Here is a 27,865-nt window from a genome sequence, read left to right as displayed (position 1 = left end):
ATTTGTTTGTTTATCGTGCATATAAATTAGATGCGGACATTACATGAATTTAATTATAGAATAAAAGTTATTATGACTTCCAAATGAGTGAAAAATGTTTGATATGTGTACTGTACTGACTTAGTAACAGAGAAAAAACGAGGAATTGAGCAGCTAATAACTGCGAGCAAATAATCTTTCTTGGTGATGGGAAAGTTAAATATTTCTACGGGAAGGAGGAACTACGTTTCCATAAAAAGTAGATTATACATTGAGTCGAAGGCTATATCGGCGTACAAAAGACTAATTGAGGTGGGATCAGAGGGCTTACTGCGAACCACGTTCGACGTGTTGCCTCCCTGTCATACTTACGTACGAATTTACAAGTGCGACAGAGAGGTAACACGTCGAACGTGGTTCGCGATAGGCCCTCAAATGTACAGCCAAGTGACGATGATGAAAATTACATTTTCAAAACTTTTGTCTTTTGTTACCATTGTGTTAGCCGTCTGTACTTACTTTCAACATATATTAGTAGTTTATGTTACTGCTACATAATAAAAGGCATTAAAATACACGAGTGTGGGCTTAGGAAACGAACGAAGTGAGTTTCTTAAAAAGATCACACGAGTGTTTTAATGCCTAATTATCTTATACCTTTAAACGAGCAATTCTTGTATATATATATTTCCGGGATCTCGGAAACGGCTCTAACGATTTTGCTGAAATTTGGTATATGGGGGTTTTTGGGGGTAAACAATCGATCTAGATTAGTCTTATGTTTGGGAAAACGCGTGTTTTCGAGTTTTCATGCGTTTTTCTTTCGACGCAGAATATGGTCGCTAATTTCGTTTTGCCGGCCACTGTCCGTCTGGTCCAGCGGGTTAAGACGCGGACTGCTAAACGAGTGTTACGGGTTCGAATCTCGCATGGTGACTAACTTTTGTTTTTTTTTATATGTTCAATTTTATATATAATTTTTTAATTTTTATTGTTTTAGACAAGTTTAATTTAGTAAAAGAATGTAGTTAAGATTATCACCTATACACCACCATATTACAATAAATAGTTATAACCGAGCAAAGCTCGGTCGCCCAGGTACTTATTGCAGGTAGTTATTGCAGGTAGTTCGCAATCACATTTTTAGCACAGGCATTATAAGAGAGGTATGGGCATTGTAAATGTCATCTGGCTCTGTGTGGTAGGGCACAGCACAGCGGATGTCATTCCAGATCTAGAGCAGAACCCAACTGGGGAAGTACCTCCACCTTACAGAAAATCGCAGCCAAATAACACTAGACCCTACTCATAGTGTTGTGTTCCTGCCGGTGAGTAAGGTTGCCAGAGCTCAACGAGGGGCGGGAGGGTGTTAGGGTCGGCAACGCGCATGTAACTCCTCTGGAGTTGCAGGCGTACATAGGCTACGGATACTGCTTACCATCAGGCAGGCCGTATGCTTGTTTGCCACCGACGTAATATAAAAATAAAAATAAAAAACACACAATTAAAATATTTCATACGACATGTGCTAATTATTTGTCTCAGTGTAAACAAAAATATATCATAATTATGATATCAATTTTCAAATTCAAAATGGCGGACATGTTTTATAACTTATTTTAAGAAATTATGAGTAGTTTAAGACTTTAAAAAGCAAGAAATTGTTTCTTGCTTCTGTTTGTATATGTATCATGTAGTATTTGATGTTTTCATTATTTTTGAAAGTCCTCAGGGTGCCGATTACGAAAATGACATCCATTATGGAACCCAAGATGGCGGACATTCATTTTTCTTAAAAATCGGTATGGGTGTCATCTCCGAGGTTCTTCGAGGTTCCGATTACGAAAATGACGTCCATTTTGCAATCCAAGATGGCGAACATTATTTTTTCTTAAAAATCGATATGGGTGTCATCTCTGAGGTTCCTCGGGGATCCGATTATGAAAATGACGTTCATTTTGAAATCCAAGATGGCGGAAATTATTTTTTCTTAAGTCGATATGGGTGTCATATCCGAGGTTCCTCGGGATTCCGATTACGAAAATGACGTCTATTTTGAAATCCAAGATGGCGGACATTAATTTTTCTTAAAAATCGATATGGGTGTCATCTCCGAGGTTCCTCGGGGTTCCGATTACGAAAATGACGTTCATTTTGAAATCCAAGATGGCGGACATTAATTTTTCTTAAAAATCGATATGGGTGTCATCTCCGAGGTTCCTCGGGGATCCGATTACGAAAATGACGTTCATTTTGAAATCCAAGATGGCGGATATTTTTTTTTTCTTAAAAGTCGATATGGGTGTCATATCCGAGGTTCCTCGGGATTCCGATTACGAAAATGACGTCAATTTTGAAATCCAAGATGGCGGACATTAATTTTTCTTAAAAATCGATATGGGTGTCATCTCCGAGGTTCCTCGGGGTTCCAATTACAAAAATGACGTCAATTTTGGCGGTTCTTGTTGGTGCAGATTTCAAAAATAGAGACCATTTTAGAATTAAAGGTGGTTAATATCACGGCTACACACATCGACACCCATTTCAAAAAGTAGCGTCCGCCATATTTATTTTCAAAATAGATGCCATTTTTGAAATCCACACCCCTAAAAATCCAAAAAACAACACCCATGACGACTTTTTCTAAAAAGTGACGTCCGCCATCTTTATTTCCAAAATGGACGTCATTTGTAAAATTAGTACATATACATCATACAACATAAAAACTAAAAACATTTCCATCCTCTTTTGGGCAGTTGTGTAAGTCTGTGATAACCCTAGGTAGGTACGGAGACCTTGAGCGGTGTCGGCATTTACGCAAACATCAAAGGCGTCGGCCCACTGTTACTTTTTACACTGTGCTTTTACTGTGTAAACGAAAACGTCACATGATATATCAAAAGAAAAGTTATTTTATCTTATACCTTTAAACGAGCAATTCTTGTGTATATATATATATATATATATTTCTGTGATCTCCAAAACGGCTCTAACTATTTCGCTGAAATTTGGTATATAGGGGTTTTTGGGGGTATACATTCTATCTAGATTAGTCTTATGTTTGGGAAAACGCGTGTTTTCGAGTTTTCATGCGTTTTTCTTTCGACGCAGAATATGGTGACTAATTTCGTGTTGCCGGCCACTGTCCGTCTGGTCCAGTGGGTTAAGACGCGGACTGCTAAACGAGTGTTACGGGTTCGAATCTCACCCGGTGACTAACTTTTGTTTTTTTTTTTATATGTTCAAGTTTATATATAATTTTTTAATTTTTATTGTTTTAAACAAGTTTAATTTAGTAAAAAAAAATGGCCTATGTAATAAGAGAAATCGACAATAGATGGCGTTACTCTGTGACAAGTGCTGTAAGGTTAAAATCGATTGTAAATAATAATAATTGTTAGTTCACATTTTACTTTTTAAGTTTATGTAGATTATCACCACCATATTACAATAAATAGTTATAACCGAGCAAAGCTCGGTCACCCAGGTACTATATTACTAACTGTACTAGGTAGGTTGCCTTTTTAACAAGTTGGTCCAGTCCATGGTTGCCTACATTTTATATAAAAATCGGTTAATCTAGGCGACCATTAACTGGACCAACTTTTTTAATACGGCAACTTTCAAACAAGCTTTTATTTGATATATCATACGATGAAATAACCAACAAAAAAACTATCCGTACGCAATCTTACAAGGCAACCTACTTGAAATGTATCACTGTGAATTTTGTCTTACATTTATTTCTTATCAGAAATAAATAACATGAGGGTGCATATACCTTATAACGTATCTCTATATAACTATCGGTTATCAATATTAGCATTAGCGGTTAACAACAACATTCCCCTTAAAACAAATAACTATCGCGAGGAAAATACCAAGTCCAAACATCTGAAAAAAATCGGGAAAGAAAAGCTGCAACTGGCTTTTAAAATGGTACAAGGAAGGGTGGTCATCTGTATGAGAATGTGTTTTTTTTTGTCTCTATTTGACCCAATGGTTGACTGGTAGAGAATGCCTTTTGGCATTAAGTCCGCCATTTGTGTTTTTTTTTTGTTTGTGCAATAAAGTTTAAATAAATAAATAATATTCATGTAACGCGATAACGAATTCTACGTGAACGAAACCGCGGGCAATACCTATTATAGTAACAACAAAATAACAATTTTCTATTGCTATTAATTTAAAACACGCTTTAGGATATTTGAATATTTGTGACATGGTCGTTAAAAATACCATTAGGGATGTCGATTTTCGATGAATTTCATTTTTTTTCTGTAATTTCTAAAATAATTGAGATATATTTTTTTCCTTATTTTTTCTCGACTAATCATAAGCAGCTCCATCCTCTGGTGCCGGCTTATCGTTGAGTTTTGGGACACGTTGTATAATGGTAGCACTATACAGTATTTCTAACTTTCTACTCGTACTTATTGCAACTTAAAACATTGCAAGCAAAAACTAACAGAGGACCTACCGCGAACCACATTCGTCGTGTTGCCTCTCTGTCGCACTTATAAAATTTTACGTAAGTGTGACGGGGCGGCAACACGTCGAACGTGGTTCGCGGTAGGCCCTCTGCTCAGAAAACGGTTTTGCAAATAAACCGTTTATTGAATTTCGACTCTATGAACCACGGAATAAGGTTAAATATGGCATAAACGTCATGAATGTTTTGTCTAATAATTTGTAGCTCTTACGTACGCCGGTCCGTTCCTTTGCTACTCGTCAAGGACGTTTCCGGAGCCACGGGTAAATAAGATCCGTTTCTTCGAATACCCGTTTATCCGTGGAAACGGCTCTTAATTACACGTTTCTTAATTACACGTGTGGAACGGGCCAGAAAACCGTTTACTTATTATTCGGAAACGGGTATTCGGAACGTGTAAACGAAACACGGATCCGACCGCGAGCCCTAGTCATAACTTCTTGTATTTTTAGAGTAAATACTTGCATTGGCCCCATGGTTGCAATTGCCCTGGGTGACCTTACCATCTTATATTGACTATTTGTTCTCAGGTATACCCAGGAGAACGCCACTCCCTCCGCGCCATGCACGCCGCAAAGCACTACGAAGCCACGTTGCTTCACTTCTTACACGAAAACCTGTAAATTGTATTATATACCGTAGGTTAACTAGCGTAAGTCATTGTCGCTTAGACGCCTAGCGCCATCTAGTTGTAACGTACATTAAACTGCAGCAATTATCTTTGATTAATCGATACCGTCAACCGGGGTGAATAGGGATGGCTGGGGTGAATACGGACAAAACTTTATTTTTTCTTTAAATATGCTCACACAAATTGTATTGTATTAAATCTACTATTATTTTCAATAGAATGATATAATTTTTGTAGTTATGTTTTAAGGTATCGTCAGGAAAATCACATTAAAAGTTTTGTCTCTATTCACCCGAGCCATCCCTATTCACCCCGGTTGGCGGTATTGAGATACCGCCAACCGGGGTGAATAGGGTCACCGGGTGTCACGCAATACAACTCTGTTATGTTTGGAGGAAGCTTCAAAATCAAGTGCTTGGGTTTTTATGTTTTTTCGACTTATCCAAGAATAAACTAAAACACGCTATAAACTACTGTGTTTCGTTTGTTAGGTTTTAAATCAATTTGATTTCGATAGATTTTGGACTTCAACATGAAACTAAAAAATATATTTGAATTGACTCGATTATTTATAATGGCTCTATATTGAATGAGGAAAGTGTCAATCGGTTTTCAAAGTTCTTATATTGATGAGAAAGTTAGTTCAAACATGCTATATCAATAGGCGGGTCCACACAGAACAAGACGCCTCGCAAGGAATGTGCCGCGCGAGGCAGCTCGGTCGATGGGGCGACATCGACATTGATTTTTCTTACAAGGGGGTGGGAGGCCGTTTTCATAGTTCTTACGTTATATCACAAAGATTCGATTATATTCAAATGTCTATGAAATTATGACGTTTAAAATACTTCCACACTGTGCTATCAAACACGGTGCAGAGTTAATTTCCATTACCTCTGTAGGTACAAATAAACGTTCCAAAAATATATTTTTTGTATTGTATTCATTTTTTTCTTAAGGTTCTTAAGGTAAAATGTCGGCCTATTCTTATATTTTCTTACATATTACAGGGAGGGAGGGAGGGGGTTAAAAACTGGAAAAAATTGTCTTACGTAATAATCTAATAAATGAAAGGCGCCTAGAGATGTGCCTCGGTCGCGTTGCCTCGGGCAACTACACAAACCGAGTTTCGCGCGGTGATTTCCTCGCGAGGCGCCTCGTTCTGTGTGGACGCGCCTAATCACTGTCTCCTATAAGTGTTGGTACTTTTAAGAGTAAGTATTTACAACGGCTATATAAATGCTTTTTTTATAACTATACTTAAATGAATTATGTCATTTCTCCAAAACGTATTTATGGCTTGATATGTATGAATTAATTGTTGTGTAAAGATTTTTCTCAAACTTCCAATGAAATGTTGACATGACTTACTTCCAATTAGATCCGGAAATACTACTTATCCGTTACGATGACTGGGTGTGTTTGCCTAAAGGTTGACTGGTAGAGAATGCCTTTTATGGTATTAAGTCCGCCTTTTGTACTATAAAGTTTTCTTTTGTGCAATAAACATTAAATGAACAAATAAGATATGTAAATGAATTTCATACAGCCTTACACCACAAAACAGATAGGTACAGAAATCAATCTACATACAAAGTGCGCTCGAGCAACGCACACATAGACACTGCTCTCGGACACGATATCATGGACTGGTTGGGACTAGTGCGAGCGCGAGTGCCATGCGCTTGAAACACGCGTCTGTGAACTTTTTTAATCAATAGTGGAGCAACAAAAAAAAGTTATTTTATCTGTTCAGTGGACGGTTGTTTAAATTCATCATTAAACGGTGAATTGTCGTTTTTAAGCTACCAGTGGTTTCAGAGAGGTAAGTAGGTAACTGCTTGTATTTCGATGGTTCGTTTTCACTTTACACAGAACAGTTAGGTAGGTAGGTGAGCGCCCCGACCCGGCCCCCGAAGAATATATCTAAGATCGTTTTATATAATCGTTTGTAAATTCATGCCACCTTACGTAAGTTTGAAAAAGCTTTTTGTATTGTAATAGTCGTCAGGTTTATTATTTGTAGGATAATTGTACATGAGAATGCGAATTTATTACACTTTAAAATATAATAATCGTGCATTTCGCCAATGTCGAAATCGTCGCAAGATATTTTCTGTGACAAATTTGTAATGTAACAATGACATTAAAATTAAAATATTTTAGTTATTATTAATTTATATTTCCATTCTTCCCGTTTCATTCTCAAAAATAAATTAAAGAACTAGATACGAGGGCCACTACCAAAATAGTTTTTAGTGCATAAGCCATTGACAACCCTAGAGGGACCGCCGAGCGTAGGTATGAAAAGTGAAGTACATACATGGGATTGACTTCTGTACATATCTGTTTTGTGCTTACACACCCAGGCATGTAAAGCAATCTTCTTTTTTTAAACGTCAAATTGTGACAACGTCTTGGCATTATACCATCAAATAGGTAGACAACAAAAGTAGTAGATTCGTAATCTGTTATAAAATAAATTTACAAAATTTTTATTTAAGCAAGTTTGAGAAAAGTACTATACAAATATCGCCGAGAAACGGGGTTGCCGGTCGCGTATCCCTATCCGATATCTACTTGTTCTGCAACCCTTCGTTTCCCGGCCTCTACAGTAATGTACTATTACATTGTTCTGTAGGCTGGTTTACATAGGGGTGGAACAAAAAACACCTTTTGTGACTGTTGAAAATTGTTTTAATGGAATTTACTTTTAAATACTTAAAACTACACACTGTAAAGTTAGTTGATTGACCAATGGTAATCTATTTGATTTTCTATCTTAATTGTAAATAAATTTATGGCAAAAATTCCATTTTTGGTGCAAGCTTTTATCGCTGACTGTACTTTTTTCCACAGGTAACTAATACTCATCGAGACAATTCTAAAAACTCCAAACACAATTAGGCTCCGTTGTTTTATCACAGAGTTCCTATGGCCACCTCCTGTCTCCATCACCAGATCAGCTCGATGGTATTGTCATCCGACTTTCATATGTATGCAAATTTTCAGCTTCATTGGAAGTCGGGAAGTGGGTTAACTTTAACTTGCAAAATTTTACCCGTACAAACATAGTTACATAGATACATTGCAGGTTAATAAAAAACCTTATGCAATTGTATTTTAAGTTCAAATTTCTTCAGTCATTAGTCATTATATAGTTCGTGTCATCCACGATGACGCGCAGATTTGTCAAATCTAACCTTTAATTACATGACGATACGAGTTAAGGCCCGCGTCGTCGTGAATGACACGATCTATAGTCGATACTAAACCCCACCAACGCTGAACTGACATTTGGAAAGGAACTCGATTGACTTTAATAATTATTATACATTGCGAATATAAATGAATTATAGCGCACTGCTTATAATATTAAATTAGGTGTGTCTTATATTGTGGTATTATCAGAGAATAGGGTTATAATCTTATAATACTTTTAATATCTTACACAAAACTGCGCGAAAATATCTGACACAAAAGAACCAAAAGGGGTGTCCCTTATTTTTACGCGCTTCGTTGTACAGTTGCCATCACATATATCGGAGCAGCTTGAACACGCCTCTATTGTCAATGCGTTTGAGTGCGTGTTGAGATATTTTTGAGCAGCTCGGCCGCTCCGATGTATCTGATGGCGACTGACACCTTGGCGACTGTACAATGTATTATTGCAGACACAAATGTGTTTAAAGTGAAAATTTCTGAAGTTTAGGTAATAAATAATAATGAAATTTTGATCGCCACGGATATTTTATATAACACTCAATAGTAAAGTTTATTAGAATGTATTAAGGTTTATTTTATATTGTAACCTTTGTCGGCTATGGTCGACTGTGGCGGTCAATGGGTTAAATAAAAAATGCATTAAATGCTCGGGTTTTTGATTTATTGTAAATTTCGTGTTTGCGGAGCTTTGAAGTAACATTTCTGCCGACACGGTATCGCGACAGGGGTTAAGATAAAATATCTGGGAGATAAAGACTCAAAAATGCGTGTTTTCCCAGAGATCTGGTCCCTAGTTAGGGCCATGTCCCCGAAATATATAAATATACAAGAATTGCTCCTTTAATCTTATACCTAAGATACACACTAATGTGTATGCAGCATGGATCTGAATTTTGTTCGTATTCGTATAAAATAAGTAGATATTCTTTATCTTGTATAACAAATTAAACAATAAAATACAAAACAAAATAACGATTTATTCACATAATCATTATTCTTATTCCTTTAAAAGATTTGAATTCTTATTTCGGGGATCTTGGAAACGGCTCTAACGACTTCGATGAAATTTGCTATATGGGGGTTTTCGAGGGCGAAAAATCGATCTAGCTAGGTCTTATCTCTGGGAAAACGCGCAATAATGATTTTTTGTTTTCCGAGCAAAGCTCGATCTCCCAGATAATGTTTTTATAAGTTACATAATCTTGATTAGGCGGGCCCACTCAGAGCGAGCATACGCGCGAGGCAATTTCCTCCCGAGCTCGTTTTCCTCGCCCGAGGCACGTCTACACTGGCCGTTTTGTGTGCGAGGAAATTGCCTCGCGCGTATGCTCGCTCTGTGTGGACCCGCCTATTGGCCTTATCGCTCCTATTTATAATTGTATTCTCTGATATTATGGTGTTGTGTTGTTTAGTGACAATGTAATATTACAAATATATCTAGCGCAAAATATACTAGCTTAAAATTTAAATGTATTGTAAATACTTATACAGATATACAATCACGTCCAAGGCCGTATTCGGAAATATGTTGCGTCTCTTTCATTTCTCTGTCTCTTTCACAAAGGAAACGTAAGAGATGCAACATGTTTTTGTAAATTGTAGGCCATCCAAGCATATACCGTTATGTACAAAATTTAACACTTATTCAATTGTTTTGTTTTGTTTTAACCTTTTGTCCGCGAAAATTTTCACGCACACGCTAACATCATTGCTAGCTATAAATAAACCTTACTTGCAAGGTTAATTTGACAGCGAAAGGGTTATGGGCATGATTCCAGACGCTTTTAAGGGTCTTAAGGCATTCAAACGGTTAAAATAAAACAAAAGTAAAAGCGACTCTGTTATTATTGAAATAAATATATTTGATTAAATTCTTGATTTGTACGAATTTTGGTCTCGGGAGTGTCTCAATGGGAATCAACATTTTGGCGGAGATGTTGGCTAAAGTCAAACCAATTTTTTGAGAGCCCAGACGGTGCACGTGTTATTTTAAACGTCAAAATTCTATGAAATTATGACGTTTACTTGACACTTGCACCGTCTGGGCTATCGAAATCGCTGCCAACTTATCTTGGTTTGACTATATTTGATTTGATACTATCAAATAAAATAATAACTAGACAATAACGACACTTGGTGAACTTGGCCTACACTATTATAAAAACCCTAGTTACGCTCAAGGTTCTATCTAGGGTCCCTCGCTTCGCTCTAGATTTAAAATTCTGTCTTTGCCCTAAGAAGCCAACAATCTCTGTCATTTCGGAAGCCTCGATCCAAATCGGTCATTGACAGGTAAAAATTGTTAATGTGTCGTTTCCAGAAAAGGGACATACTAATAGTGTACCTTTTGCCTAGAAACGTTACATATGGAATCATTTACCTTCAAGATATTATTAACAAGAATAACTATACTCTGTATCTTTAGGTATTTAAATAATAGTAAACAAAATCTACCCTCAAATGGCTCCTTAAGCCAGTTGAGGGTAGATGAAAACATTACATGATCAAATAATGTAGGTTCAAGTCAGGTCATTCAGTGACAGATACAGGCGGTTTTATATTTTGTTGGTTAACCAATAAATGTTATAACTACCCTAAAATGTACAAATTGATTGCTTACTTTTATTTAAGTACCTAAAGATAAAGTATAGTCCTTTCGTTTCAATATATTCTGTGTGTGTTTTATACACGTTAGATGAATAATAATAGAACCATGAATTCATGTATAGTTATTTTTGATGATGTGCCTGTTTTTTATATTATTCCACGCATAGATGCTTTTGAGCACCACGACAACACGATTATACAGGGTGTGTAGTCACCTGCAATAATTTACGGGCAACTTTCACTATGGGACCAACCCCGATATCGCGAAAAAAAAATTTACTCTTCCATAGAAATGTCAAGGTCAGACAGCCGAAATGTATGAAACAGCCACTTTTTCTTCGGGATTTCGGGGTTGGTCCCATAGTAAAAGTTGCTCAGTATGACCTATACACCGTGTTTTTATTGAATTGCGTTAACTCCGGGGTTTTGGTAAGTACGATTAGTTAATTTTCAAAAAAAATATTTGTTTGTTTTTTTTTACTATTTTTATTTTTATAAAAAGTAACTAAATGTTGCATATAGCGTTGTTGTAACACGGGCATTACATTTAACTCAACCAAACAATTGAAAACTGTGATATATCAATGTCATTTCTAACATCGATCGTCCGAGATAGTACGTACGTTTAGTAGCAAATGTATGAACTCGCACTAAACACTAATCAATAAGTAAACAGGTCCTAAAGCAAGTGTACACGCTCGTAAGGGCCTTATAATATAAAAATTTATGATTGATTATCTCCGAAATGGAGTTAGTTAGAATATCGGTATCTTTGAGAAAGTTACTTAATTTAAGCTCAGGAATGCACCCTCGAAATTAACGCAAATAAAAAAAAAACACGGTGTATATTCAACCTGTAAATTATTGCAGGTGACTAAATAAACAACATGCAATAGTAAACTTTATTCGAAAGTGTTAAGGTCTATTTTATATAGTAACCTTTTACGGATATAATCAAATGTGGCGGTCAATTGGTTAATGAATTATTGAACTTATACCTTGAAGGTACATGTTTCCATAAAAAAATAGTATTGATTTGCTTTTTTAAAATAGGTGTTTGTAAAAAATATATGAGAAAATTTTAAAAATCAACATATCTTTTTTTAATTATCTTGTTCGTACCTCTACCTTTACTCGTCCCATCACTTTTAGAATCCCTTTTGCTTGGGATTCTCTTTAGAATAACCCAATCTAACCATTATTCTGGCTGACATTTTAAGTGTCGATTGAATGTCGATCTTATTAATTTAACTTTTTGTCATGAACACAAACATCACTCAAACGCCAAGCTCCCGGACGCAAGCGAGCTAATGTAAACCTTACCAAAGAGAATTAAAAAGACCGAGAGTGCTCACTCCATACAACGGATTTGTTACCAAAAATACTATTATTTTCGTAGTCTACATCTAGCGTCAAGTAGCGGAACTCTCAGTACTGCTACTCAACAATAGATATCGCCGCAAACAAAAAGTCTAATGCTCAACGATTTTCATCTAATATTATAACCAGAGGAGAGATCCGGTTACTCTGGTTATAATATTAGCGGTAAATCGTTGACCATTAGACTTTTTGTTTGCCGCGATGTTCCGCCACTCGATGCTAGATGTCGACAGGGCCGGATTTAGGGGAGGGCAACCGGGGCATCCGGCCTTCACAAAAATATAAACATAAACGCGCGTCTCCCGCCCCACGTCCGTTGTAGTTTAGTGCACGTGATTGGTAATTTTTTTACAGTACATATGGTGCTACTTTTCCGCACTAATGCGTAAATTAGGTACCACATTATTAACTATGTCGAAAATTTAAAGGGTCATATGTACTGTAAAACGTACGATACATGTGCGAATAGGAAATTCGTATAGAGTGGCAATAAATTAAAACACGACCGAAGGGAGTTTAAATGGACACGAGTTGTTTTGTATTTTTCGCACTTGTATCGTAAATAACTATTATAGTTGACAACAGCGTATCAAAAAAAATCTCATATTTGAGTGAGCCCATACATGAAAAGTACGCAATTGTAGTTTGCATTTGGTACTTATAGGGAGCGTGCATGAACGCCATGAACTGTAGGAGGCAGCACAGGAGCCGTCAGATTTTTGGCGCGAGGCGTAAATGTGATGTTTACTGTTCCGATGTAGCACACAAGATGGCAGAACCTACTATGCACAAGAAAACACGTGACGTGTGAATGTACATGTTTATTGTTCCGATTCAGGCCACAAGATGGCAGATCCTCCAACGCGCACGGTCCCTATACGAAATCTTAATTCTACCATTACATCGACTTTAATGGTAGAATTCACTTTATTGTACATAAGAGAGGTTAAGATACAATAAAATAGAATGTTGGCAATGTACAAAGTTGGACTTATCCCTATAAGGGATCTCTTCCAATTAACCTTTGAGCAATTGAGAATCATAAAGTAAAACATGAAAGACAAACGAACACTATGTACGGTCACGTCTGAAAATATCGATACAAAAAAGTGCCAAAAATGTGTATACACGACTTTGTTGCCCATTGGTGTAGGTATACATATTTTTGCCACATTTTTCGTATCAATATTTTCAGACGTGACTGTACAGGAAACTACACATATATACACATATATATTTAATAGAAATTTATTATAAAGGTAAAAAAAATCCTAAGGAAACCTATGAATAAGTTGTTCTTTATTATATCTGTATTTCATGAAATACATAGCAGGAAAAATAACTAAAAACAAACATTCCACATAGAAAACCTTGTTTCTTAAAATTATATCGCGATGTGACGTAGCGGGCAAAACCGGGTTTTATAATAAATACATAAACACACAAAGTCTACTCGTCTCACTGACATCATCAGTCCATCTTCCGACGCGTGGACGGTCACTCGCTCATTAAAAACATATCAACAATCATTAACAGTAAGGAAATTAATGTAGGAAATAGGAAAAAAAGTTTAGTTTGTGGTTTTTAGTGTTTTATAATTGTGGTTTTTAAGTGATGAGTTTATAACTTTTAAAAAAGAAGACTTTATTTTATCGGTGAGTTTGAGCTTTTATTGTCTTATTTGATAACCACTGACCTTCTTGTGTTTATAGTCATCCTTGCATATTAAGACGTAAGTATATATAGTGTGTTTCCAACTAAAACCTAACTAAACCTAAACTATTTGGTCTAATGAGAGAAAAGCTGGGATTTCACTGCAAACATCGAAATTCGAAAAGCGTCCATCTCCAACCCATTTCGGTCTAGCATTGGAGTTATAATAATAATTCGAGTTATAATTATAGAGATACAGAAATTTCGTAGTTCACAGTAAAACATACCAAATCAATAGCACTTAAATATCTACCTACTAATTGAAATAAGTAAGCAAAATTCTGTTCGTTTAACTTTTTATTTCCTGCGTCATAAGAAGTATTTTCGTACGAACTATCTAGATCATGAGAATTCCTCTCAAATAGTTAAGCAATTAAGATTAAATTGTGTTGTCTCTTATAGTTAAAACGTTAATAAATAACATAATTGCAGTTAAATCACGTGATAAAAAGCGGCCAAGTGCGACTCGCCCATGAAGGGTTCCGTACCATTTATGACGTATTAAAAAAACTACGTACTAGATCTCGTTCAAACCAATTTTCGGTGGAAGTTTGCATGGTAATGTATATCATATATTTTTTTTAGATTTTCATTCTGTTATTTTAAAAGTTACAGGGGGGGGGACACATTTTACCACTTTGGAAGTGTCTCTCGCGCACACTATTCAGTTTAGAAAAAAATTATATTAGAAACCTCAATATCATTTTTGAAGACCTATCCATAGATACCCCACACGTATGGGTTTGAAGTATGGGGAGTCCCCATAATTTATTGTTTTTTTTTCTTTCTATTTTTGTGTAAAAATCTTAATGCGGTTCATAAAATACATCTACTTACCAAGTTTGATCTTGACTCTTATAGTTACGGAAAAAAATGCCTGTGACATAATCGGACAGACAGACGGACATGACGAATCTATAAGGGTTCCGTTTTTTGCCATTTGGCTATGGAACCCTAAAAATGGACAAACATACAAAGGTAAACATCAGAAATAAACATGCATTTAACTAATCTTCAGAGTCAGGTATAAAGTTGCTACCTTAATAAACGTCACATCAGAACTATAGTGTTTACTTTTAGGTATAATTTTATTTAACCTCTGTACCACCATGTATAACAGCCCTATTTTACGTTGAAAAACTAGTTCAATAATGTACTTTATTACACGCAAATAGGGTATGTAATTGAATGAGTTTAACCAGTGTCATTGGGGTGATTTTCGTGGTTGGGCGTGTATCTATAAAATATCTATATCTACGTTTTTACAGTAATGACATTCTACATAACGACCTTGTTTTTTGCTAGCCTTCGGACCGTAGGTTATCAATTAATTACTCTTGGAACGAGTTGCAGCCTCCAGCAAACCAGTATTTTAAGGCCAGTCCAGACGGGAACAATTTATCGCCAATGTGATTAAACTGTCTGATCAAATCAGGTCGAGCCGTAAACGCCAATTTGGCTTTCACATATCCACCGATTGATATATCCAATAAATAATAACTTTGAAATCAATGGACAAATAAAATGGAGGTGCGGACGCAAGAATACCAATCGCTAGTATTCGCGTTTGGAGGATTTTTTTTATTTAGTGTGTATTACCATTAATTTAAATTGCTGATTAAATTAGAGATTGATGTAAATTTCTCTTCTGATCAAATCGGTCGATTTGATCATCCCGTCTGGACTGGCCTATAGCCTCTACAAACGTCACCGATAATCGCATACCATTTGCGATTACGCATACACAACGCTTGGTGCCCAGAACTCTACGCCTCTCGTAGTCGTAACGTTTTCACGATACGCTTACGCCACGGTTACGCGTAGGTTCGTGTGCTGAGGAGCGTAAGCGTAACCGTGGCGTAAGCGTATGGTCGCGCGTTACGACCGGCACCAGACGCGTAGAGTTAAGGTCTTTAGCCGGCAATTATATCTAAATCGCATGCCACGTGTTGCAACAGATGTAAAAGCCTCATCGATTAACACAGGCGGAGCCTTGAATCAAAATGTCTATATGTACCAGCAATGGGTTTTTAGAATAATTTAAGTGTTTAAAGTAGTCAACTGTAAAGAACATAACCAATCGGGTGCCGCCGCGCTTCCATAAAAAAGACATAAAGGGCACGAAGCGGGACTAACTAGTCGCGCGTTTATGTCTTTTGTGCTACATTTTAGTCTACTGAGATACTTACCAATTTTCATTAATTATTAAGTTTTATAGTAAAAAAAAGTATTCCTTTAGATGACTAAAATAGTAATATAATCAAGCTTTTCAATTTCATACTTTACTTAGGCAACTCAGCAAGCTTCGTTGCCTAAAACGGTACTCGACTGAAAATCTCTATTATATCACGATTGTATAAAATATATATAAAATACAATTATACAATCGTTATTTAGTACAAAATGTAGTACAAAAGACAAACTCCGCCAGTTCGCGCAACCCCGCGCTCCGCGGCCGTTGAATCTTTTCTATGGGAGCGCGGCGGCACGGGATTGGTCAAATTTTTTTATAGTTGACTACAGTGTATTAAAAAAATCTTATAGTTGAGTTTGGGAGCCCAGACAGGAAAAATACGCAATTATAGTTTGCTATACGAAATCTTAATTCAAGTGTTACAGTCGACGAGTAGAAAAAACCGGGCGAGTGCGAGTCGGACTCGCGCACGAAGGGTTCCGTTACGTACCATTATTTATAAAAACGGCAAAAAAATATGTTTGTTGTATGGGGGCCCCCTTAAATATTTATTTTATTCTGTTTTTAGTATTTGTTGTTATAGCGGCAACCGAAATACATCATCTGTGAAAATTTCAACTGTCTAGCGATCACGTTTCATGAGATACAGCCTGGTGACAGACGGACGGACGGACGGACAGCGAAGTCTCAGTAATAGGGTCCCGTTTGACCCTTTGGGTACGGAACCCTAAAAATACTATTGCGTGTGTACCGACCGTATTCAGGATATAATATCTCGGGGTCGCAATACGCTGGTCCCCCGTCTCCCTGCGCCCGCGCAGTAGTAACAACTAAGATACACGGCCAGCATTGTAATTAGGTTCAAGTTCAGTCAACCGGTCCGAGAGGTCGTCTCCGATGTTTGCGATACGATGTGCATTTATTATACTACTTAAGATAACATTACTAAATAGTCTGGCGTCTGGCTTCAAACATATATATTCAAGGGTTGAACAAGTTAAATATCAGAATTTAACAAATCTGTTTAAAACCAAATTTCAATTGCTTATCGTAAAAAAAATCTTACTTGGAAAGTAAAATGCTCTAGTGCAGAAACGTATCACTTTCTGCGCACTTTTTAGAACAACAATGACCCTCTTTCAGAGCATGGGAAATGAAAAAATCTTACAAACAGCTAATTTTGTAAACATTTGAAGAGCAAGGCGGGATCTCATCTATCGTCCACACGGATAGAATTTAATCACCTATTTTAGATTTATGGTGAGATTTGATCGCTCAAAGTAAAAAAATGCCCATAAGCACATCGAAAATTCAAAAATTTACATTCTTTAGTCGTTCTTTAATCGGGCAAAATCTAAAAATTAAATCAAGTGTGATCAATGAAATTGGATTCTAACCAATTTCATTTTCGCGTCCTCCGCACTCCCTGATTTGATCATGCAATTTAATCAGATTAGGCGAAAATAGTCCCCGTCTGTACTGGTCTTATTGGTGCAGACCCCTGTTAGCGGGTTTAGACTAGCGTTTTACACGAGCTTAGGCGTACGCGCCTATAAGCTCGTTTAGGCCAAATGCAAAGAAAAGTAACGCGCGTGTAAGAGCGTAAAAACCAAACCGTTGGAAAAAGTATCGTAAACGTAGCCATGTGTAACCTCGTACCGCCGAAAGAACCGTACACACGCAGTAAACCGGCCTTATAAGATACTCTGACCGAAACCGGATTTTTATGCCGAGACCGAAACTTTCGGCCGGACCCTAACCAAAGATACAGTTTCGGCGCGGCCGAAAGGTTCGTCAGTTTTTTGCCTGAAACCGAATCTTCGGTCGAAACATGATTTTTATGCCGAAACCGAAACTTCGGTCGGACACTATACAGCACTAACATGCACATAAGTTGATATAACAAAGTGCTACAGTAATTGTTATACTATTATCATTGAAATTTGACGTTTATAAAAGCAGAGTTAGCGGTCAGACTATGTATTTATAGTCTGTCAAATAACTTTGTCAGTAGAAAAAAAGCGCGAAATTTTCTATGGGACGATATAGGGTAAAGGCACCAGTAGTCAGCCTTATAACGCATTTTTAAAGTTTGTACTCTCGACGTTTCTACAGGATTAGTCGGATAAATAAAGGCATAACATGGTTAGATCAATTGTTTATTATAGTTTTAAAACAAAGTACGTCCAAAAATAACAATCCTCTTTATAATATCTATAATTAAGATTAAACAAAAAATGGCACTTTTCTCCAGTAGTCAGCCTCTAAAATCCAGTAAGCAGCCTTTGTGTACCCAGTACTCAGCCTTTATAAACTATTAATAACAATGAAATAAAAAACACTATTATTTGTATTAAAGTTAACGATATTATAATATTTATCATTCCTAGGTAGGAAGCTAGAGTATAGGTAGGTACCTATACTCTTATAAGTACAATTCTCATGCCACGAAATTTGTAGGCCATAGGTGCTTAAAATTATTCTCGCAAACTAATAAACACTGTATTTATCTTCTTATTTTTTAGTAATGAATCTGTTTATTTAATAGAATGCATTATTTTTAAAATCGGTTTAAATGCTGGTGAAACCCGTGCAGGGGCCCGTTAGATATTGGAATATTTCTCAACAAAAGTATGTATACACTTTTGAACCTTATTTAAATGAGTTAAAGTTCATAATATTTGGCAGCGACGTACCAAGGAAGATAATGGCTGAGTACTGGATCCGTGAAACCCAGTGGTCAGCCGCATTAAAACGTTATTTCAAATGCGGCTGACTACTGGGTTTTACTTTAAATTGACTGAGACATGCCTAACTAAATTTGAAAATGTAAATGTAACGGTCCTAACGGTCGTATTGGATCGAAAAAAAAAAAAAAAACTAATAACCCAAAGGTCAGCCGCGGGAGGCTGGGCACTGGATTTTTTGTAAAAAAGTGGTATCCAGTGGTCAACCTCCTCAATTTATAAGTTAAATATTGATATTTCTATTAAAATATAACGCAATTTAATAGATAAACTAACCAATAAACCCATCATTAACAAAAAACAGTAACTTTTTATATTAAAACATATTTTTTCTCACGCGTTAAAAGAACACCACGTGCAGTAAAAAATATGGCGGACATGACATTCTAGCTCACGTCAACAAACATCACCTTTATGAACGAGTATATTTCCTCTCCCCGATACCTCACCGCACCTGTCGCGTTACGTATTAACGAATAAGGAATCAGAGCTCCTATTTGACTACTCGCGATTTGTTTAATCGAATATACCAGATATTTATGACCAATAAACGACTTAAAAGGCTGACTACTGGTCCCTGGCTGGCCACTGGTGCTGTTACCCTATAGGGTTATTAGCGGCATAAACGTAGGCGCGAAACCATTTGCCACTTTTTTCTACTGACGGAAATGGCTCGACAGACTATATACTCGTATACCTAATAATATATAGCAAATAAAATTATGAAAAAAACCTTGTTAAAAGACCGATTTATGAGATGGCAATGATGGTATGAGGTCAAGTTATTTTGCAATCTACACGAACGAGCAAAGAAACTTGAAATTCCAGTTGGTGGTGTCTACAGGCACAAAACCACTAAGGCCCGAAAGGACACAGCCATAATATGTCTTTTATAAAGCATGTAATGTGCTTGATAATCAAGAGATCCCAAGATTATTTGCAATCGCTCTGTTCTCGGTTAAGGAAAAGTTGCCAAGAAATCCGATGTGCACACAAGTGGCACACAATATTACGAAACAACTGAATATAAAGATTACAAAGTTAATGTTATTCTTGTCATTCAAGGCCAGTCCAGACGGGATGGTCAAATCGAAATTGGCGTCAATCTCCAATTTAATCATCAATTTTGGATTTAAGAGAGCGTCCATGCATCCAGTTGTTATTAATTTTAATGGTATCATAACTGTAATTAATTATATACTTAGTGAAGTAAATTGCAATTGAGCCCCCATGCATTGAATCCCATTTAGGTTGGTAATAAATATTTTTAACTCCTAACACAGATTAAATTCGACCGTGTATAAAGTCAATTAAATAATCAATATGATGGATTTGATAAACTTTCACTTTGATACCGTGCGATGGAAGAAACAGAAACTGTTTATGACCAAGTTATGTAGACATTTAGGGCCTCTTTCACAAAGTCCTGAATAAGCTATTTGCCACTTATCTGACGAATAGTCATCGTTGGCGTTTCACAATCTTCTAATAAGCTTAACTGCTAAGTGCTTCGTTTGCAGGAAGTTTTATCTGGCTGTTAATTTATTTGTTAATTAGGTATCCAATACTTGGAGATTGTGAAACAAGCCCTTAGAGAAGTAGGTACTTAAAGAAATAAGTTCACCCTTGTATACATTCATCATCTTTGTCATGTACTTGTTTTGGGCAATGTTGCAGACATGTACCTGCTGCTGTTGACGGTGGCAGCTGCGCTCGCGCACCCCCAAACAAAGACGGACGAGAACGCGATACTATTGGAGATCTTCGGCACCCCTCCACCCCCGCAGGGGTCCACCACACTTGGCCTTGAAGACGTAAGTTTGGAAATTATCCTAATTATTGTTTAACTGAACATGGTCCTTCGAGCCAGATCACAGTCTAATCGAGTGATTTTGATTTGACCAAATGTCTTTGAATTTCATTTTCCATCCATATCGCATACTTACAATTCAATTGACAAATTTTAGAAAAATTGTGTTCTGGAGGGGTTACATACATTGATTAAGATGTGTGAAGTCTAAGACAATTTCGTGCTTCGAATGTGACAGGTAAACGAGATGGCGTTGTACAGCTCCATACATTTAGCAGTAACCCTGATTGTCAAAACTTGACGTTTGACAATTCAGTGACTGCTAAACATATGGTGCAGTATAGCGCCATCTGGTTTTGATGTCAAACTCAGGCGCATTTTTTTCTTAGACTTTACCTCTCTAATACAATCAGTCTCTGTGCTATTACTAAGAAGATTTTTGGCCTTTTCCATTTACGTGGAAGTATAGTTGTACCGTTCTCGTGAAAATTCTACATTTACTATGAAGAATGTACTCGCGCGAGAACATTCCCCATACAAAACTGAGAACATTCTCGAGAACGCCACACCTATAGGTACGTGGAAGAGAAATTAATCCCCGCTTGCCCTTGTGTTTGAGCTGTACTTACGTAAGGTACCCCAGGAAGCTCGGTTCTCCATACAAACGTAGTTACGCTTAGATCGCTCTGAAACTTTGTACTTACAATACCTAGGATAAGGTAAATCTAGGGCTGTAGTTAGTTTATGTAGCCTAAGATATCATAGTCACATCACAGTTAAAAAAAAAAACACAAAAAAGTTTTAGATTTTCATACAAAACTTGTTTTTGCTCTATTTCGTTTGTTTTATAAGGTAGAGCAATATAAACTAATTTCAACCCTAGATATATCTCATGTCATTATATGTGCAAAGTTTCATTACAGTACAACACTTAGTTTTAAAATGAGAACGAAACTCCGTTTGTATGGGAAGGTGAAATTCTGTTGAGCTTGCCGGGGACTCTTTAAAGTGCTTTCTTCTCTATGGAAAGCATCCCGTGATCACCGGTCATCTGTCATAGAAAAGTAAGCGCCGGAAGCGCACCATACCAACCATAATATAAGATCTCGGGTAAAGTCATAAATAGAAGTCGAAGCGAAGGTGGTCGGAAGTGATCCGCAACTATACTTGGTCAAGCTAATCTTATCAGTAGCAAAAGGCGGCAAATTTGAAAAATCGGGGGTTACTATAGACTGGAAAGCTGTGGGAAAGCTTAATTTTCCTTTTTTTGTCAACAGTACACAGTCCGCTCGACCGACGCGACGTCCACATTCACAGATGGCGCTGGAGAGTCGTGCCAATGTGTACCTTATTACTTGTGCGATGACCAGCTCAACGGAGTGGATGTCAACAATGCTTCAGTTACTGGCTGGGGGTCGCTGGACATCAGGTAAGATCCTAGGCATAATATGCTCGTCACAGCCATTTGGTTTAACTAGCCACAAAAGACGCCTAGGCCGTTCATTAAACGCCGGCATCTTATTTGATGCCTAGGCCGAAAGTTATTTGATCTAGAATCACTAAACAATAATAAGATAATTATTACCTTCATGAAATAAATAAAATTAAAATAATTTTACGTTTAATAGCTTGGCGTGTTGAAAGTCAGCCACTCAACCAGATTCACATTAAACCTAAAAAATTAAATGACAAATTAAAATGAAAATAAATAAAATAACCTATTCTGACCAAACATCATAAGTTCATCTACATATGTGTAATTTAACAAAATGACTACACCACGTTCAGCCATCTGGTTAAACTTTTCGCACAATGACTGGTTCTTCTTTCATTCTTCAATGATTTCTGTAGGTTCCGGTGTTATGAACGGCCTAGGCGTCTTATTAACTGGCTAATTTAACAAATTTACTGCGACGGAGAATACCTCTTAACAATGCGTTTATGTGCGATAATCAACGATTGGATGCCAACAATGCATCAGATACAGGCTGGGGGTCTTTGGGCCTTAGGTTCAGACGTGCTTGGCTCATTACTGCTCCGAACAGTCATTAAAGACAGTCAAATTAGCGAGGAAGAGAACGCGTCATTGGCACCATGCGGTAGGAAGGGACCGTGATTTATTGCTGTCAAACATAGTTTTTGTTAGACAGTGAGCGTAACAAACGTGTCGACCACGGGATATCGTCATGAATCCCAGAACATATATCAGGCAATATGGACCTCTTGACAATACGTTTCTGAACAAGTATTTCATGCGTCACCTGTGCGGTGCGAATAAGCCCAACCCCAATGGAGTGTATAACGTCTACGCGCACAGCGATCTATGCAAAATTGCATTTAATAATAACTACCATATCACTTTTAGTTTCACCGTCTTTTTTTTTCTTTTTAGTTATGTAGGTATGTCCTTTAACCAGCTGTAAAGACGTCAATGATCATTCCAGGTTCGGCAAAGACGACTGCCAAGAGAGCGTCGAGCGATGCTGTAAGATACCTCGCACCGGGCCAGCTCCCACGCCGCCGCCCACGCCGGCCCCGCCTGCCGGATGCGGCCACCGGAACCGGAAGGGGATAGACTTCAACGTTATTGGGGGCAGCGTGAGTTCAGTTCCAATATCTACATAAGCAATTAAGCACCCTCCGCATTTTAGCGTTTTCCTGGTTTCCTAAAGGCATAATTCAAATTATGTTTAAGTAGTTTTCTCTCTGAAAGGGAAGGTTCTGATCTGACCTACCACCTTGCCATCTGTGGCAGCCGCTTTAAGCAAAACTGGTCCTTGCGACAATTCTTGGCAATAGGTTGCTAACGTGGACTAGGGGTTACTTTATAATCCAGCCGGGAAAACGCTCAAGCTCAAGTGTCCTCACCGACTGCCAATGCCAAGCGAGCGTCGAGCGATTGTGCAAGATACAGCACACCGGGCCGGCTACCAAACCGGGTATAAGGAGACCTCACGTGTCAAAGAACCTGACCAAATACCACCAAGGAGGGGGGGTCAAAAAAGTAGGCGAGAAAACGTCGCGTGATTTGTGCAAAAGCCCTAATGAAATATTAGCGTAAGGTACGCCTTTTAACAGAAAGATGTCTACTGCTCGGTGAAGATTTAAACCGCCAATTAATCAATGGTTCCCTCATATCTTGACCAGATATTTGGTTCACCTTATACTGCCTTGGCCTATGGTTGCCGGCGTCGCCGTTCAAGATCCTTACTGTCCTATCTCCCTCTGAAGTAAATTTTTGCGATCGCAAAACTCACGGTGCACCTGTTTGTTCCTAGGGAGCGGAGGCTCAGTTCGGCGAGTTCCCGTGGGTGGTGGCGCTGATGGGCCCCAATGGCTACATCGGTGTCGGGTCCCTCATTCACCCGCAAGTGGTCATCACGGCGGCGCACGTCGTTGCGGGGTGAGTTTAGACATTAGCGCCACTTAGCGTTCCAGGGATAGCCATCTTTCACGGAGTTAACTGTTAAACTGTACTGTTAACGCCGACTTTAAACGGCTAACCTAATTCCGAGTTAGTTGGCTAACCCTCGAACGCGCAAGTAGAAAAGATTGAAAAAACATGTGATTAAAACTGAATATCTTCAAGGTTTTTTAGAAAACAGTGGAAAAGGAGTGATAGGCAGAGTTAGTGTCGCTAAAAACAAGTGTCACTACATGACAAGCCGATACGCAGCAGCTCAGCTCTCTATTTATGGCATCACACATTTCAATCATTACTTTTGTGTTATGCCTCAATAAGTTAGCCTTTGTTTTAATCTGTCGTGTGTATTTACAAGAAAGGGATAAATTATAAATTAAGTAAGTACCTAAGTAATTGAGGGTGGTAAAGTTTTATGAGTAAGGGAGTTAAATCTTTTCCTAAACTAGTGCAGAACTGTACAACTAATGGAGCTGTATGCAAAACATTTTTGTCCACTGCGACCAGTGAGCTGCGAGCCCCAGCAGCACTAAGCGTACGATCTCAGTGATGAGCGTCCAGCGGCCCTGCAGCCCAATATCCACCTTCGTGAATAACCTTCACGATGACGCGCCGCAAACGATAGGCGTAGCGTGACCTGACTTCTCATAAGGACTAGCTCATTAGATGCGTGTTATCTGGGGCATGTACTCAATTTTGAATTTGTGTCTTAAGCCAAGCACCGGGGACGCTTCGTATCCGCGCTGGCGAGTGGGACACACAAACGGCCAAGGAGCGTCTTCCTCATCAGGAGCGGGACGTGGCTGAAATATACATACACTCAGGTATTTCACGATTTGGGTACCCATATTTTATTAAGGCTTTCATATAGCTTTTAAAAAATAGAAGGTTTGAACATGCTTAATCCAGTAAGAAAATCAGGCTATAACCGTACACATACACCCAGCTCTACACACACGAAAATAAAATTGATCGTAATAACGGAAAATTTTCTCATTTCAGTTTTCCAAATCAAGAGTTTAAAGAATGACATGGCTCTACTGCGGCTGTCGCAGCCCGTGGAGCTGGCTGGGCATATAGGGCTCCTATGTCTGCCAGAGCAAGGAGAGAGCTTCGAGAGTAGCCGAGAGTGCGTGGCCAATGGCTGGGGCAAGGATGTCTTCGGTAAGCTTCCCTCGTGAGCTCGTGACACTGCTATGCATGGTAGCAGGGCATAGGATTGCTGTCTTTCGGGGTAGTAGGACAAGAGCTTCAACAGCAGGAATGCGTGGTCAATAGTCCCAATAAATGGGGCAAGAATGTTTTTATATGTTTTGTTACTTGTTGTTTTTCTCTTTTATTTTTCCACAAATATAAATGCTCTCTACTCAATACTCTACTCTTTATTATCACAACTATGCCAAGAATCGGTAGCATTATGAAATAAAAACTTTTTACAAAAAAAGTAAACAGAGTTCAAAAAGGATAAAATAATTTATTACCTTTTATTAAGTATACCTATGCGTTACCAACTGATATGTTTGGAGTCGGTGCTAAAATAAAAATAACCACAACCGAATACAGAACCTCCTCCTTTTATGAAATAGAATTACCGAGTGGTTTATAGTTTTAAAACGAATACGGGACTTAATCGCGTAAACTTACGTTTATTATATGGCCTGACGTTTCGAACGTGACGTTACGCTCGTGGTCATAGGCAGACTCGCAGCACGGGGCTTACGCGATTAAGTCCTGTATTCGTTTTAAAACAATGAATGAAAATCGTGTTGATTTAAATCAATATACCGAGTGGTTCACAAAATATTACCTTCTCTCGCATCACATTGTGTTATAATTTTGCAGGTCAGAAAGGCCGATATGCTGTCATTCTGAAGAAAGTTGAGCTGCCCATGGTGCCTCACGGCATCTGCAACCAGCTGCTTCAACGGACCCGTCTTGGTCGTCGCTTCAGACTCCATGAGAGCTTCGTGTGCGCTGGTGGGGAGGAGGGCCAGGATACCTGCAAGGTATCTCATATCCATTCTCCAGTAGAACTGCCCATGGTCAGCCAGCTACTGTAGCGGACCCGCCTCGGCCATAGCTTCCGGCTACACCAGAACTTCGTATACTCTGGTGGGGAAGAAGGCCAGGATACCTGCAAGGTTCCTCATATCAAGACTCGAGTAGAACTGCCCATGGTCAGAAAGCTGCTGCAGCAGACTCGGCTTGGTCACCGCTTTCAGCTACACCAGAGCTTCGTGTGCGCTGGTGGCGAGGAGGGCCAGGATACTTACAAGGTAGGCGGTAGGTTCGGGCAAGAAATAAAGCCCCCATTAAACGGTTCAAGAACTTACTCGTACATGCGCTTTACGTTAAATTGCGGGATTTGGTCAATCGACTGAATTAATTGTAAGTACCTACTCTGTAGTTAGCAATGTCAAGAATATTGCATGCTTATGAGGAAATCTGAGATGCAAGGGCGTCGCAAAGATTAACTGCCCCCCCCTCTAGAGAAAGAAATTTGTAACTGAATCTATAGTAGGGCCTCCTGTAATTATCTAACCACTTGCGACTTAGACTGCTAACCTTATATGATATGTATATACTAGAATTAGGATGCCTTGTACGCAAACTTCCACTGTATTTCAAAATAACGTCTACTAATAGTAAATTAAGAGCAAGGGATGAATTTAAGCTGCAGATACCACTATGTAAGACCTCTTTGTTTAAGAAAAACTGCTATATAATGAGTATTCTTGTGTATAATAAGTTGCCATATGAGATAAGACAATTACCTGACAAATTATTTACTACCGGATTACACAAATGGTTAAAGGATAAATGCTTTTATTCCTTAAACGAGTTTCTGGATTATTCTGTTAACTAGATGTATTATATAATTCTGAATCAAGTAAAGTGACATTGAATTCATAGTTAAACTCTTTTCTGTAATGTTCGTATATAAATTTATAATGTTCGTAATATTTAACTACGCGACTTACATGTCATGTTAATGATTTGGTATTATTTAGTTTTGACATTGTAATGAAGGGTTTATTTTTTTTCTCTAGCTTTAAGTTTGCATGCCATATTTTTTGGCTAAACATGTGATACTAAATTAATTTACTTTTGACATCTGTATGCAATTACCATGTTTAAGCAAATAAATATTTCTATTTCTATTTCTATTTCTATTTCTATTGAGTCTTCCCCCAGGGCGACGGCGGCGCTCCCTTGGCGTGCCCCATCGGCAACGACCGCTACAAGCTGACCGGGCTGGTGGCGTGGGGCATCGGCTGCGGCGCGCGCGACGTGCCGGCTGTGTACGCGGCCGCCGCCATGTTCCGCCGCTGGGTCGACGACAAAATGGCCGCCTGGGGCTTTGACACTACGACTTACTCAGCTTAAGTTGGGTTAAAAGGGTAGCCACTTGAGTTTGAAGTAGCCATGACAAAATTTACAACATTTTTGTAATTTTATAACATGATAAATAAACATTTGAAAAGATAACGCAATGATTTTTTATTTAAAAAAAAATACGGCGATGAGTCGACGACAAAATGGCCGCCTGGGGCTTTGATACTATACTACCTATGTATACCTAGTGTCTGAGTTTGGTTATATGTATTTGGTTTTGTTATAAGGCTAAGGTTTGACGATCGTTTACAAATTTTACGTGCATAAAAT

The 27,865-nt window shown here is 38.1% G+C and overlaps 2 protein-coding genes across 2 annotated transcripts in view; both read left to right on the top strand.

Moving 5' to 3' along the window:
• LOC133531324 (dipeptidyl peptidase 9) overlaps nucleotides 1-10,198 on the top strand; it is a 61,513-nt gene extending 51,315 nt beyond the window's left edge. Inside the window, exon 19 of the mRNA XM_061869462.1 lies at nucleotides 5,002-10,198. Within this exon, the coding sequence (XP_061725446.1) occupies nucleotides 5,002-5,094 (93 nt within the window). The 3' untranslated portion in view covers nucleotides 5,095-10,198. The remainder of the gene's footprint in view (nucleotides 1-5,001) is intronic.
• Nucleotides 10,199-13,773: 3,575 nt separating this feature from the next.
• On the top strand, nucleotides 13,774-27,688 carry LOC133531450 (phenoloxidase-activating factor 2-like). The gene is made up of 9 exons (XM_061869678.1): nucleotides 13,774-13,969; nucleotides 20,646-20,782; nucleotides 22,056-22,207; nucleotides 23,223-23,376; nucleotides 24,057-24,181; nucleotides 24,914-25,023; nucleotides 25,202-25,363; nucleotides 26,042-26,205; nucleotides 27,395-27,688. The coding sequence occupies exons 2-9, from the start codon at nucleotides 20,648-20,650 to the stop codon at nucleotides 27,584-27,586; spliced, it is 1,194 nt and encodes a 397-aa protein (XP_061725662.1). The 5' UTR covers nucleotides 13,774-13,969; nucleotides 20,646-20,647; the 3' UTR covers nucleotides 27,587-27,688.
• The last annotated feature ends 177 nt before the right edge of the window (nucleotides 27,689-27,865 follow it).

This window comes from Cydia pomonella, chromosome 25 (genome assembly GCF_033807575.1).
Source record: "Cydia pomonella isolate Wapato2018A chromosome 25, ilCydPomo1, whole genome shotgun sequence".
In the NCBI taxonomy this organism is placed as follows: domain Eukaryota; kingdom Metazoa; phylum Arthropoda; class Insecta; order Lepidoptera; family Tortricidae; genus Cydia; species Cydia pomonella.
Note: the sequence above shows the minus strand (reverse complement) of the source record. Positions and strands in the feature narration are given on the sequence as shown.

Excerpts from the sequence above, each read along its gene's own strand:
- LOC133531450 (XM_061869678.1), top strand. The coding sequence starts at position 20,648 with ATGTACCTGCTGCTGTTGACGGTGGCAGCTGCGCTCGCGCACCCCCAA. Across the intron at positions 25,024-25,201 it reads TGAAATATACATACACTCAG|TTTTCCAAATCAAGAGTTTA; the intron begins GTATTTCACGAT and ends TTCTCATTTCAG. Across the intron at positions 26,206-27,394 it reads AGGGCCAGGATACCTGCAAG|GGCGACGGCGGCGCTCCCTT; the intron begins GTATCTCATATC and ends GTCTTCCCCCAG.